At 32.9% G+C, this 14,532-nt stretch overlaps 1 protein-coding gene across 1 annotated transcript; it reads right to left on the bottom strand.

Moving 5' to 3' along the window:
* Window positions 1-2,014: 2,014 nt before the first annotated feature.
* On the bottom strand, window positions 2,015-3,663 carry LOC145126614 (F-box/FBD/LRR-repeat protein At2g04230-like). Its single transcript, XM_079061944.1, has 5 exons — window positions 3,498-3,663; window positions 3,015-3,242; window positions 2,790-2,914; window positions 2,663-2,684; window positions 2,015-2,091 (listed from the first exon to the last, which is right to left on the bottom strand). Exons 1-5 carry the CDS (start codon window positions 3,661-3,663, stop codon window positions 2,015-2,017), a joined length of 618 nt encoding a protein of 205 aa, XP_078918070.1.
* Window positions 3,664-14,532: the final 10,869 nt, after the last annotated feature.

Below are 14,532 nucleotides of genomic sequence, written 5' to 3'. Positions count from 1 at the left end.
TAATAAGCAAAGAAAAAAGGGTATAATTAGCCAAATCACAGTCAATTAAGTTGATTTGGGAAATGATTCTTCAAACATGAATTTGTCGGTTTTTAGAAACAAAAATTAAGATTTCTCTCTCTTAGGTGTTTACTTAGGCTTGGCGTAGTGGCTCGGTATGGAGCTCGACGTAGCCTAGTTGTCTTCGGTGCCCACCATGCCATAGCTTCGACGACGACAATTCGGCTAGGGAACTCGGTAATGGCCTATCGATGAGAGAGAAAGGATTTAATACATTTTCATTTATTTTTCTTTTACAATTAATTTTTTTTTTAATTTTCAAAAAAATACTTCCTTTTCAAAATATAACTGTTTTTTTTCAAAATTTAAACCCTCAGTCCTCTACTATAAATACCACCATCCTTCTTCAATCTTCACCACATTCAAATCTTCTTAATTCAATTCTCCTAACTTTCTTATTTTTCATCTTCCTCAAAACCTCATTGCTAAAGAATGGCTCATATTTGGTCAACTGATGAAGTGATCATATTGGTCCGTTCATGGGTTGATGTAATAGGAGAGCACATCAACATTAACGCCACTATGCCTACTGAGGAGAATCGTCGAAAAGTACAACCGTGTAGCCGCTCTACTTCAAAGAAAATATCAAATCTTCTCCAAATTGATACATACAAATGTAATTTCAATTCAATTTAATAATGTGTTTCATAGGGTGATGCGTGAAGCCGAGCAAGGTGAAACTGAAAATACTTTGTTAGTGAATGATCTCGAGGCTTTCCACCAAGAAACCGACAAACCTTTCCGGATTGCTGAGTTTTGACAAATTGTGAGGCGGTGTGACAAATGACGTCTACTTTCAGGTCGTTGTCTTTTAATATCTAGTGGGTTATGTGTTTTATTTTCTAGTTGTTTTGTGTGTTAGTTTAATTTCAAGTATGTGATTTCCTTTTGTTATTTAAATTTCTATGTTTCGTTTTTAAATCTCTAGGTTTTGTAATTTTAAATTATGTGTTGATTTTGTTTTTGGTGTGTCGCAATTTTATTTTCTGATTTATTGAAAGTTTTGGTTTTATAAAAATAATTTTTTTGAAAATTTAATTTTTAATATTAATTAATTTAAGAAAAAAACTAGTATGACAAGCGTGACAACCAATGCCCTGTAAATGAAAAAAATATGAAATAGTGTAGCAAATCCTAGGTGGCGCCTATGAGGACTGTGACAAGCTTGGCACCACTCCCTCCAGCCTAAGGCTTGACGGTGTGAGAGTCGGCATCGGTTGGAAAATCCGAAATGGGTTCGACAAACACCGTGCCGCCACCTCGGTGAAGTCAATTATGTTTCGGCATTTGGAGAGTAACCAGAAATCTCTGCTCTCAAGTGAATCACAATTTCCACTTACAATTAAATCAGTATCAGACCAATCATAAGTAACATCAGGAAACTTGTCATTTGAATATTTGATGGAAAAACGAAACTTTTTGCTTCCAAATTTAACGAGACACAACCTACAAGCACATACAAGTGAGAAAACAACAAAAGTGAGAAGCAAGCAATGCATGTGTTCATTAATTATGAATGGGACAAACAAAATTATAACTTACAACGACATCCCAAAAGAACAAGAACAGAGAGAAACCCAAGGAGCAGAAACAAAGACATTGCTAATTAAGTTTTCAGTTTCGGTTGTGTTTAGTTACGGAAAAAAAGTTTTTGCGTTTTCAATTTTTAGCAAATGAAATAAGTTTTAAGTTTCGGTTTTCATTAGAAAAGTTAGAAAACTCATTTAGTTGAAACGTATTCATTTTTCATTTTTGGTTTAGAAAACGTGTTTAGATATTTATTTTTTTATAGGTTTTCATTTTTAGAAAACGGTGGTGGTGGTGGTAGGTGGGGGTCAGCGGGGTTGTTATGGATTTGGTCTGAACCAGGCTATCTCATTTTTTTGTCCGTTTTCCCATTTTTTATATTCTTTTTGTCATAAGTAATACTAATTTTCAGTAGATTACAAAAAGATCAATATCTTGAAACAAGAAATGATGCAGAACCCACAGGACCATGATCAAACAAATACCCAACCCGACCAAGTAAAACTTAAAAAAAAAAAAAAAAAAAAAAGAGATGGCTAAAATGCCTAAGCATGAATTAAAAGCGACACCAGTCAATTATCATCAGGACCATCATCAAACAACAACACTTCCCGATCTCCACTTTCAACTGAATCTGCTTCTCTATTGATTACAAGGAAACTTTATATTTGATGGAAAAACGAAACCTTCTTCTTCCAAACCAGAGAGAGCCTACCAAGACACAGAAGAAAACAAAATGAGAAGCGTGTAATGCATGTACGCATGTTTATGAATGAGGCAAACAAAAATATAACTTGCGCATGACAATGTGTAAGAACAAGAGAGGCCCAAGAGGCAGAAAGAAAGACATTCATGCTCTATAAGTCAGTTATAAACAGCAAATTGAGGAAATGTGTACATAACAAAGCTTACAAATAAGATTTTTTTAGATGGGTATGTAGTTTCTTCTGCAATTACATGAATGGCGATGTTTGGATGTGTACATTTTGTAGTGATTTTACTGTAACTTGAAATAGAATAGTTAGGCAATGTATATATCTTTTGATAGTCAGCTCTTTATTCAGCAACTACTTACCTGCTTCGTCACTATTTTTATCCTAAACAATCCAAACATCATAATCAAAATCATTTTAACCAAACACTCAAAATCAAAAAGATATATAATAATATAATATAGATTCTCAAACGAAAAGAGATTTTACCTCTGAACATTTAACTCCAATTTTAAGCTCCTTGACATGGCGAAGGTTTAGAATAAATCCTTTAAGCATCTCTTCAGGTGATAACTCCCAAATCCCTCCTTTTGTGTAATCTAAGTTAGCTTCGACTAAAGAAGAAACATTTACCAACAAATCCTTCACAGCAGCAATTTACCTTTGATTGTTAGTGATAAATATTAGGAGCATTAATTCGAAAAGTATCTTCACCAAATATATCCTCAGGATTATTGTATCCAGAGACCACCAAGTTTTTGACGCTTTTTGAAGTAATATTGAGCAGCCCGTAACCAGTGCAACCATATAGGTCCAAAGTTTCCAATAGAGGACTACCGGACAATATGTTTTTAATCAAATCTTCATGTAAATTCCCATCAGAAATACACAAACTCCTAAGATTTTTCCAATTAATCTCCCCAGTTGGATTAAACATGCAGCCTGATAATTTCAGATCGGTAAAACATGAATTGGTGAAAAAAGATTGATCTAAAAGAAAGTCCGCATTGAGTTTTTTATGCGTTCAAATTAAATTAAGCTCTTCAACGTCACATCTTATAGCATAACGAATCCAATTCCTGACTTGCGATTCAAACCGGGTATCATAAATGGTATACACTTCGAATGTCTTGAGTTTTGATAGGCAACGTTGAGTTAGGGTTTTGTCTACGAATGAGACGAAATCATGATAATCACCATTCTGTTTGAAAATTAGAGTAGGAAGCAAAGTCAAAAGATGTTCCCATCGTTTGGAGAGTGTGCCTGTTCTAATGGCGCCTTTTGTGGAGGGTAAACCAGACAGGATTTCAACAAGCACACAGTCCGGCAACGCACTGATTCGATCTTCTTCCCCCTCCTCCATGAATTCTAGAGACTATCCGATTTGGGACAATTATAGGTTCATTTTCCATCGTTTCCATGATAGCAACACAACCCTCTTTGCTTTCCGCCATGGAAAACCGCAACAACCAACAAGTGTACAAGACTCGGAATCACGGAATCAGTCGCTAAGTTTAAACAGATTGCGAAACGAAGTTTTGATTTCGGGGGTGTTTGGCTTAGCTTTTAGAAGCCAGAAATCCTTTTTGGAAAAGTTGCAAAAAGTCAGGTTTTCCAGACTTTTTCAAAAAGTTGATTTTCCTTCTATCCAAAATCCAAAAATAGTTTTTAAAAGTCTTTTGCCAAACATCTTTTACCTTTGATCTTTTCCTAAAAGGACTTTTGGCCTCTCAAAAGCTAAGCCAAACACTCCTTCACCCTTAAACTTTAAAAACTACATTTTGGCCCCTGCAAAAATTAGATTCGAACACACTTAAAATCTTTACTAAACTATGATCGGCCATCGTATTAGCAAATAAACGTATTCCTAAGCTTAATGCCCGAAAACAATAAGAAATTAGCTCAAGGAGTATTAAATGGTGCTACCAGCATGGGAACTATTTTCATATTTAAATCATTCTTTAATAATTGCTTATCAGGACAATGATCAAGAAATCCATTAGGGATATAAAATAACAAAAAAATTGGTACTTGAATAGGATAGAGAATTCTTTGTAAAACTTACCACATAACCTCACCCATCTTTGTATGACAATACATATTTACTAACTTACGATAGGATATACATAAAAGTGGATAACTAGACTTATATGCACCTGATTGTAGAAAAAACAACCGTATCATATAAATTTAACTTCCAACTTATAGCACATTCGAATAAAGTAAAAATATAGCATGTATGTTAAATTAGTTTTAACATCTAAACTTTGAAATTTTACATTTTGGTTAGTTCAGATAACTATTTTTTTAATGGCAATCTAATCTACTCCTTAATTTTATCTATATGTCCACGACGAGACTTGAACCATCGACTCCAAGGTGGGAGGGCAATACTTGATACCGTTGGGTTAGAAGCCAATTGATAGTTGAGATAACTATTACTTAGTAAGAGAACTTCCAATAAGGGACAGTGGAGATGTCAAATATTTAAAATCGACTTAAAAATTAACTAGCTTTTATCATTGGAGACAATGCATTTTATGGTCGAATAATTCAACATACTAACTAAATGTTTTTTTGTTTTGTCTTTAATACAACTAAGGTTGTGTTTGGCGCGCCACAGCTAACTGATAAGCTAACTTATTTTTCAAGCTTTTTTATGTTGTCGTGTTTGCTAAGCCAAAAAGTAGCTTATAAGCTAGCTTTTTGAAAAGCTACTTACACTAGCATTTTAGGAGTTTTTTTTAAAATTTTCAAAATACACCCTTTTAATTAATTATAGAAACACATACTCTTACACGTCCTTTTATGTAATTTTATATATTTTAACTACATTTTCAGCTAATTTTACCAAACGTTATTTTCCACTCAGCTAATTTTCAGCTATCAACTACCTTTTCATTTAACAACTAACTTTTCAGCTACTACGCCAAACATAGCCTAACACTCTCTTTAATCAATTATATTTTATTTTACTCCCTAATTATAATTAAATTTCAATCTTTGTTATTTTGTTAACTAGTTGATTTTTGTAATAAATATTACATAATATTTCAGTTTAAACGTTTGATATTAAATATTAAATTTTTAACTATAATATAATATTTTTGTATTTTCTAACTATATAAGTAAGACTTTATCATCTTTCGTTTTTTATAACTATAATATTTTTGTATTTTATAACTATATAAGTAAGACTTTAACATCTTTTGTTTTTTCAGAAAAGAAAAACCAAGGAAATTTTAATTTATTTGTCAAAATTTTCGTATTGTAATACATTTTTTAATTAGATGTTATTTTCATATAATATTTCATTTTAAATAATTGACGCATGTGTAAAAAAAATAGATGACATGGTTTTATAATACATTCCATATAGATAGATATAAATTAGTTAACTATAGAAAAAAAAGGATTTTCAGAATAATCAATAATTGAAGATGGTTCAAGTTAATAAGATCTTGTTGGATAAATTTATTGAAATTTTTATATAAGAAAACAAAAAATCTATGTTAAGATCCATTATTATGGATGCTTTAAATACATGCCTGTCCATATAAGCAATGACCCACTCAAATCATGGTCAAGACTTGCCCAAAAAGAAAGCTTGGTCCAATATGGCTCGGTCCTCCCTAAGGCCTAGTTTTCGGGTTTAACAAAAGAAAAGAAAACAAAGTCAGAAGAGAAAAGAAAAAAAACAAAATTTTCTTTTGTGATCTCGAGTTTGAGAGAAGTAGAAAAAAAAATTAATCATTTTGTTTTTTCTTTCCAAATCATCACAAATCGAAAGGAAAGTTAAAAGGGAAAGTAATCCTTCGATTTCTCTCAACTTCCTTCTTTTAATAAAACTTTGGAACACCAATTTCTTTTATTTTCTTTTTATTTCCACCCATTTCTTTTATTTTCTCTCGTTAAGTTGAACTCGAGAACGGAGTTAATTGAATCAAACAATTTAATGAAACAATCCTTTATCCCTAAGCATGTAAAACAACCAAATTTAATCAACCTTGAATCTTAATAGCCTTTATGATCGTCCCTTTTTTTCAAGCTATGATGGGCTAATTTGGCTATCTTTGGACCGGATTGTGCTAAGATGGGGACCATGGATTTAACTATGCTTTTTTGGATCGGGCTGGGCTTTACCCAACATAATCTTTTGCTTTTTGATATATTTTTTTTAATGTTGTTGGAGATTCACGTTACAGATTAATAATCTCCAATTTTAGATTCAAAAGCATGTTCACAAACTCAAGTGCCAAGAACTTGAACACTATCACAATTACAGAAAATGCTAGCAACAATCGGAAAAAAAATAAACAGAAAATCAAACATGTTAGCATGTATGTAAATCAACCATAAACTACGGATCAAACATTGTTACTGGAATTTTATCTAATTGTAAACCAATCAAGAACATTCATAAGGTACTCGAACATGAATGTGAATGAAAATCTGTAAAACAACCGAGAATTTTCATTAGAATTTGAATAGTTTAGTTCATGAGGTTTATTAAACACCGGATGTGCATGTGAAATTGTTATTTGTGATGTTCAAAGATCGTCTCCCAAAAAGAAAGATTTGGTAAATGTATTTCATCTAACACCAAATGTGCATGCCAAATCTCCACTGTTTACTTAAAACCAGAAAAGCTTTAATGCAAAAGTTAATTGATTTCTACACATCATTCATCAACCAGATTCTAGTAGAACATCAAAAGAAAAACTTCTTAAATACAAAAAACACATTGGAGTAACAACTAACGACACATTGGCTAAATAAAGAAGAAACCATGAACAGAAAAAGAGATGAAATGCCTACACATGAAATCAGATTGTCATCAATCAATTAGCTCCATCACCTTTGGCCTTCCTCCAGTTGTTCATAAAAAGCATCAGGAAGCTTCATATTTGATGGAATGACAAAACCTTTAGCTTCCAAACGAGACAGGGCCTACCAATAATACAAAGATCACTACTAAAAAAACACGTCTTTTCCGAGGGACAATTTCCTCGGAAATTCCTAGGAAAACGGCGTTTCCAAGGAAATACCGAGGAAAAGTTGTGCGTAGGTAAAACCCTCCTAGGAAACTTTTTGTAAGGGATTTCCGAGGAAATTTACGAGGCATTTCCGAGGAGATATGTTTGCTGGTACTTCCGAGGAATTTCCGAGACTATATTTTTCCGAGAAGTTTCCTAGGAAATATATTTCCGAGGAATTTCTTAGGAAATAATTTTCCGAGGAATTTTCTAGGATATACATTTCCAAGAAATTTCCTAGGAAATATATTTATGAGGAATTTCTTAGGAAATGTTCCGAGAAATTTCCTAGGACCGTACCTTTTTTATAGTTTTTGGTGACAGTTTTGGTGACACTTTTCGTGACAGAAAATTCCTATGAATTTCCGAGGAAGCTATAAAAATAATTAAATATATAAAAAAACCAATTTTTTCTGCTTAAATTGCAAAAAAAAAATCTAATAAAAATAACAAAATTTTGTTACAAATTCTTACACAAACACAATAAAAATAAAAGTAATACATAACACAAGCATTCAGTTACAAATTTTAACATCCATCTAAACCACAAACATAATATAAATGTCTAAAAACATACAAACGTTTACAACAAATAACCTAAGGAGCATTGGGTGGATTGTCGGGAGGGTTATTACAGTCATGTCGTCTCATAAATTCGACAATTTCCGCCATTTTTCTTTCAATTTCGGCATGACGTTGTTCCAACTCCCGAACCTAAACAAATGTTAAAAGAAACATACATACATTAATACATACATTAGTAAACACAAAAAAAGTAACACAAGTTATATACGATATATACATACATATATACATGTACACGATCACAACCCATTACTCAAAACATTCGTTTAGCATTATAAATCTATATGTATGTGTATGTGTATAATATGTGTAACTTGGTAAGATAAAAATATTTAATGTATAACAAAGTTGTAAAAAATATGAAATGAAAAAAACAACGTTTGAATCTTGAAAAAATAAGAAAACGGGTTTTGGTCCTAGAAAATCTCTTGGAAGTACCTACACATTTCCAATGGATTAGTGACAAATTTTGTATTGTGTAGGAAATCCCTTAGTATTTTATACATATTTTCATTAAATATTTTGTTCGATATTGTAGATGGAAATTGTAATAAAAACCTAAACAATACCATATAATTAAACTATATATATATATATATATATATATATATATATATATATATATATATATATATATATATAATGTAAAGAATAATCTTGTTAATAATAACAATAACAATAATAGTAATAATAATAATAAGAATGTTTATGATAATAATTAATAAGATATGATAATAAGAATTAAATTCTTCTTTGTTTCCTAGGAAAAGCGTAGGAACTTCCGAGAAACTTCCTAGGAACCACTTAAGCGAAACACTTCCAAGTAAATGTGAAGCTCTTTGGCATACTAAAAAAATGATATGATTTGTTTAATATTAAAATGGTAATAAAAAAACTACCAATGAGCTACCTAAGAACGTTTAATATATATTTATTTCCTAGGAAAAGCGTAGGAACTTCTGAGAGACTTCCTAGAAACTTTAAATATATATTTATTTCGTAGGAAATGTGTAGGAACTTCTAAGGGTCTTTATCGGACAATTGGTAAATGTTTGACATGTTAGGTGAGAGGCCTTGGTTCGAAAATTTCCTAGGAAATCCCTCAGAAGTTCTGAGAAACTTCCTAGGAACCACTTAAGCGAAACACTTATAACGTAAATGTGAAGCTCTTTGGCATACTTGAAAAAAATGATATGGATTGTTTATAATAATAAAATGGTAATAAAAAAACTACTGAGGAACTACCTAGGAACGTTGAATATATATTCATTTTCTAGGAAAAGCGTAGGAACTTCCGAGGGATTTCCAAGGAAGAAAATTTCCTCAGTATTTCCTACTTATTACCGAGGAACTTCTCAGGAAATGCCAGAAAGACGTTTTCCTCGGAAATTCATCGGTAATGTGTAGGAAGTAGCGAGAAATTTTTAGTCTTAGGAAATTTTTGTAGGAAACTCCACCTTTTTCTAGTAGTGGATGAGTTGATCAAAGCTAAGATAATCAGGTAATTTTATATAAATCTCAATTATCACTTCTATTTAAAGCAACTTCTAACATGCTTCTCCATTACTTTAACCCTAAACAATCTGAAAACCATAATCAGGTCTAACAAAATGGTCAAGATTATTACTGCTTTACTTTCAACATACATGATACATCCAAAGTCCAAACACCCTCTACGAAAAAAATCTTTAAATTCGGTTTAGTATACTTGAAACAAGTTTAACAAAGGATAATCAATGAACTACTACTAAAGCTAATCATATACAATTTTTACAGAGACATATGTTGTCAAAGGAAAAAGGATTTTCACTACAAGAAATTAGAATATTACCGGCGACAGGCGTCGTCGCTAAAAGTGGGGTTTGTCGCCGCTAATACTATTAGCGGCGACATGTCGTTGCTAAAACGTCGACGCTGATGCTTTGTCGCTATTAATCAAACTGTCGCCGCTAAAAACCCGTCGCCGGTAATAACCTTTTGTCGCCGGTATTGGTGTTTTCCTTATATATATATATATATATATATATATATATATATATATATATATATATATATATATATATATATATATATAACATTAAAATTGAAAAAAAAACTGGTATTATATTAATTAATCTAATCCTACATCATTCCATTCCAAAATATTAATACAACATCCATTTAAAATACTCGTCCGATTTAACATATAACAAAATATCGAAAATACTAGTCTAAAATACTTGCACAAACAAAACATAAAAAAATCCTACAACTATCTACTCGTCATCATCGCTCTCCTCGTTTCCTCCAGTCGTTGTGACAACGAACGAAACAATCTTCAAGTGCAGCACTACATGCCGGATCTTTTAACATTGTGTGAAGCATTTCCAACTACAATTAAAACAACATAGTCTTATAAGTTAAACTAGCATTATAATATTCTATATACAAAATATACATTCCACATATTGCATATAAAACATTATAGCATTGTACTATAACTAACAATTACCAACCTACAAAATACCATTACAACAATGTACTTTCATAAACTAACAATTACTAAGCTATAAAATATCAATATATCAAACTACAACCAAACTAACAATTACCAATATATAAACTATTATCAAACTAACAATTACCAAAATTTGAAACTATTACTAAACTATTATCAAACTCACAATTACCAAAATTTGAAACTATTACTAAACAATTTCCAAAATTAAATAGTCTTGTCACCTGTGATTGTGGCGGTGGCTGTGTCAGTGGTTGTTCCTGATCGTACATCGACATAACCGTAGAAGGTTTACACCCGATGCCTCTGATATGGCCTCGTCGAACACCCAATATTCTTTCAAAACAGTTTTGTGTCTCCTTTGGTGTTAGACCGTTGGCTTTAGAAGAAGCTTGAGTTTGTTGACTTATCTCAAGGAGTAAAGCATTCTGTATTTTCAAAAAATGATAACACGTCATAAAAATTAGTTTACTAAATACCCATTGACGATATAAACACTTACATGAAAATACAAATTAACCACTTACGTATTGTTGCTCGACTGCAGGACTACTAAATACCCCTTGGCGATCAGTATTGGCCTTACGAAATGCTTCGATTCGAGCGATGTCCTATTTAACATTAAAAATTAGATTAATTATAACTTAAATAAATAGTTAAATATATCATAACATACTTCTTTGAAACATGCATTGCTATACGAGCACGATCCCCCTCTGTTTACAACTTGTTGTTGTGTACGGACTCCTTTGTTTGACGCCGAACGCTTTAGAAATTCAGGAGTTTGAAAATGTTCAACTGTGTGCGCCCAATTTTCATGTGACATACCATCGGGGGGGGGGGGGGGGGGGTTGGCTAATGCTCTTGGGATATCTGTAAGCCCCCCGGCATTCTCAAAATAAGTATGCACTTTATTTTTCTGGCCTCTATAAATTCTTTGCAAAGTCGCATCAATGCTCTGCAACAACTGAGCACGCTCGGGATCCAAGTTAACCTTATCTAAATCAAACTTATTCTACAAATACAAAAAAGTTAGTTAGTTAAATACCAATCAGAACTAAACTTAAAATATTGTCCAAGTTACCTTTAGATGAACCACTATGGCATTCCTTAAAGCGGGGGAAACATTGTCCCAACCAGATACGTTCAAAGGGATGTTCATCCATATATACCTCCCAATCTCACGGGTAAACCAATTACCATGGTTCCCGACAGGGGAATATGTCAGCTCCCTATCAAAATCCAAATCTACAGGCTTTCCCTTGTTTGCCCGTATCAGCTTTGATAGCTGGATGTTTTTTGCTAGGCCTCTTCTTTTTTTAGGGAGCTCAACTGAAAAATATAATTAAAAATATTAGTCACGATAGCTTATAATAAATGGATAAAAATAGCTAATAAATACATCATAATAAGACTTACCATCATGTCCGTGTTGTACACGACCAAAGCCTAGTGGAGGTGGTGGATCCCCGGCTCCATCACCTCCATGTCATAAGCCTATAACATCTGCCATCACGTAGAAGAGTATCGCCCAAATAAACACCATATATAGCCTGCAAAATTACAATATGAATAGAATTATAGCAACATATTTTTTTTTTATTTTATTCAACACATCACATACATAAATACATACATTATACATACAAATACACATATACATGTTTCCTACACATACTCATTATAGCATCATACTTTTTTTTTCTATTATAGCAACCTAACTTTTTTTGATTTTTTTCATACATACAAATTACATATATAATTTCAAAACTCATACATTACATATATTAATAAATTTTTTTTTCATTTTTTCCACATATTACATACATAAATACATACATTATATATACAAATAGACATAAACATGTTTTCTACACATACTCATTATAACATCATACTTTTTTTTCTATTATAGCAACCTAATTTCTTTCATTTTTTTCATACATACAAATTACACATTCACATTCACAAATAAAACACATACAAATAACATACACATACAAAAAAAATACTAATGTAAAAACACAAAAATGCATCATACACATATAAACACATTCTATTTATAAAATGAAAGATGAAAAGGAACCTGTGGTAGTCTAATTTCGAAATTTTCCTGCAAAAATTCCACAGATTCGGCAACAACTCCGACAACAACTCCGGCAACAACTACGACAACAACACAACCTTAATTAAAAGCTTAAACTAAGTAAATAAACATCAAAACCTAAGAAGAATCGAAAATAGGGAAGAATTTCGACCTTAAATGGTTAAAAATTCCGGAATTGAAGTATGATCGTCTCCTCTTGGTCGTCGGTAATGGAAGTCTAGGTCGCCGGTATTGGTGGCAATGGAGGTTTGGACGGCGGTGGAACCTTTCCTTTGTGCAATGGAGGTTCAACGTCGGTGGTGTAAGAAAGACCGGCGATGGAGAGAATGAGAGAAAAGGACAGACAGAATACACAGGAAACAGCGAACTGGAGTGGTTATCTGCGCGGACCTTTAGCGGCGACGCATGGGTATTAGCGGCGACGAATGGGTATTAGCGGCGACAAGCCTGGAGAAAAAAGTCAGCGCCTTTTTTCACGCCGTTACAACCGTTCGATTGAATACAGATCGAACGGATAGGGTTCATTTGACGCGGATCGCTAGTGATGAGTATTAGAGGCGACGGATTTAGCGGCGACACTGGGCATTAGCGGCGACATGTAACGAGTCATTTACATGTCGCCGCTAATGCCTAGTGTCGCTGCTAAAGCCGTCGCCGCTAATACCAACATTTCTTGTAGTGTTTACTTTGAAACAGATTATCCCAATTTTAAGCTCTTTCACATGTTGAAGGTCTAGAATAAATCCTTTTAGCATCTCTTCTTCCATCGTCTCACAAAGCCAATCCTCTACATAATCTAAGCTAGCTTCAACCAAAGAAGAAACATGTACCAACGAAAGCCTCGACAACAACAAAGCACCTTGGATCTTTAGTGACAGAATATTAGGAGCATTGATTTTGATAATATCATCAATATCATCATATTCATCCTCAGGATCAAAGTATCCAGAGAACACCAAGTTCTTGATGCTCTTTGAGGTAATATCGAGCAGCCTATAACCATAGCATTCATTCAATACCAAAGTTTCTAAAAAGGACTCCCGGATAATATGGTTTCAATCTAATCTTCATCTAGATTCCCACTGTAAATACACAACTTCCTAAGATTTTTCAACTAATCACCCCAGTTGGATTAAAAATGCAGCCTGCTAATCTCAGATCAGTAAAACATGAGCTGATGAAAAAAGATTGATCTACTACAAACTCAGCAGCACATTCCACACTCCATAACGCTAAATTAAGCTTTTCAACATTGCATTTTATAGCATATCGAATCCAATTGTTGACTCGTGATTCACATCCAGTATAATAACCGGTATATACTTTGAATCCCTTGAGCTTCAATCGGCGACATTGAGTTAGGGTTTTATCGACAGACGAAACGAAATCAGACCACTGTTGATTAACAGCATTATGTTCGAAAATTAGAACAGGAAGCGAAGTCCAAAGATGGTCCCATCTTTTGGAGAGTGTGCCTGTTCTAATGGTGCCTTCTGCGGAGGGTAAACGAGATAGGATATCAAGAAGCAAAGAATCTGGTAACGCACTGATTCAATCATTTCCCCCCTTCTCCGCGATTTCCTGCAACTTTATCCGTTTTGGGGGAATTTCAGGTTGATTTTGTCTTTCAACGTCCACCCTTTCCATGTCGGTAGCAGAGCTCTCACTAATCTACAAAGAAAAACTCAAATTAAATTACTCAACTATACTAATGGTGAAAAGAAGTTTTGCTTTGGCCCCTAAACTTTAAAAACTACAGTTCAAACCCTAGAACAATGAGACTTATTTTGAATTTGAATATTCGATTCATCAAATGAATTTTAGGAAGTTTCAATATCCAAATCAATTTTTAATTAATGTTTGTTACTTTGTTTACTAGCCAAGTCAGCACAAAAAACAACGGTGAAAACAACATTTTCTTTATTAAATGAAAGAGCGATTAAACCAATGATGTAAACATAACTTTTCATGTGAATATGAATCACAGTGAAAAGTTAGTAGTTTAGT

This window comes from Lactuca virosa, chromosome 7 (genome assembly GCF_052849685.1).
Source record: "Lactuca virosa cultivar CGN04683 chromosome 7, Lactuca_virosa_CGN04683_v6, whole genome shotgun sequence".
In the NCBI taxonomy this organism is placed as follows: domain Eukaryota; kingdom Viridiplantae; phylum Streptophyta; class Magnoliopsida; order Asterales; family Asteraceae; genus Lactuca; species Lactuca virosa.
This window is presented reverse-complemented; position numbering and strand designations above follow the sequence as displayed.

Coding starts and splice junctions, on each gene's coding strand:
- LOC145126614 (XM_079061944.1), bottom strand. CDS start 3,663: ATGGAGGAGGGGGAAGAAGATCGAATCAGTGCGTTGCCGGACTGTGTG. Junction 3,243..3,497: donor TCTAATTTTCAAACAGAATG/GTGATTATCATG, acceptor TGAAATTATCAG/GCTGCATGTTTAATCCAACT. Junction 2,685..2,789: donor TTGGAGTTAAATGTTCAGAG/GTAAAATCTCTT, acceptor TGGATTGTTTAG/GATAAAAATAGTGACGAAGC.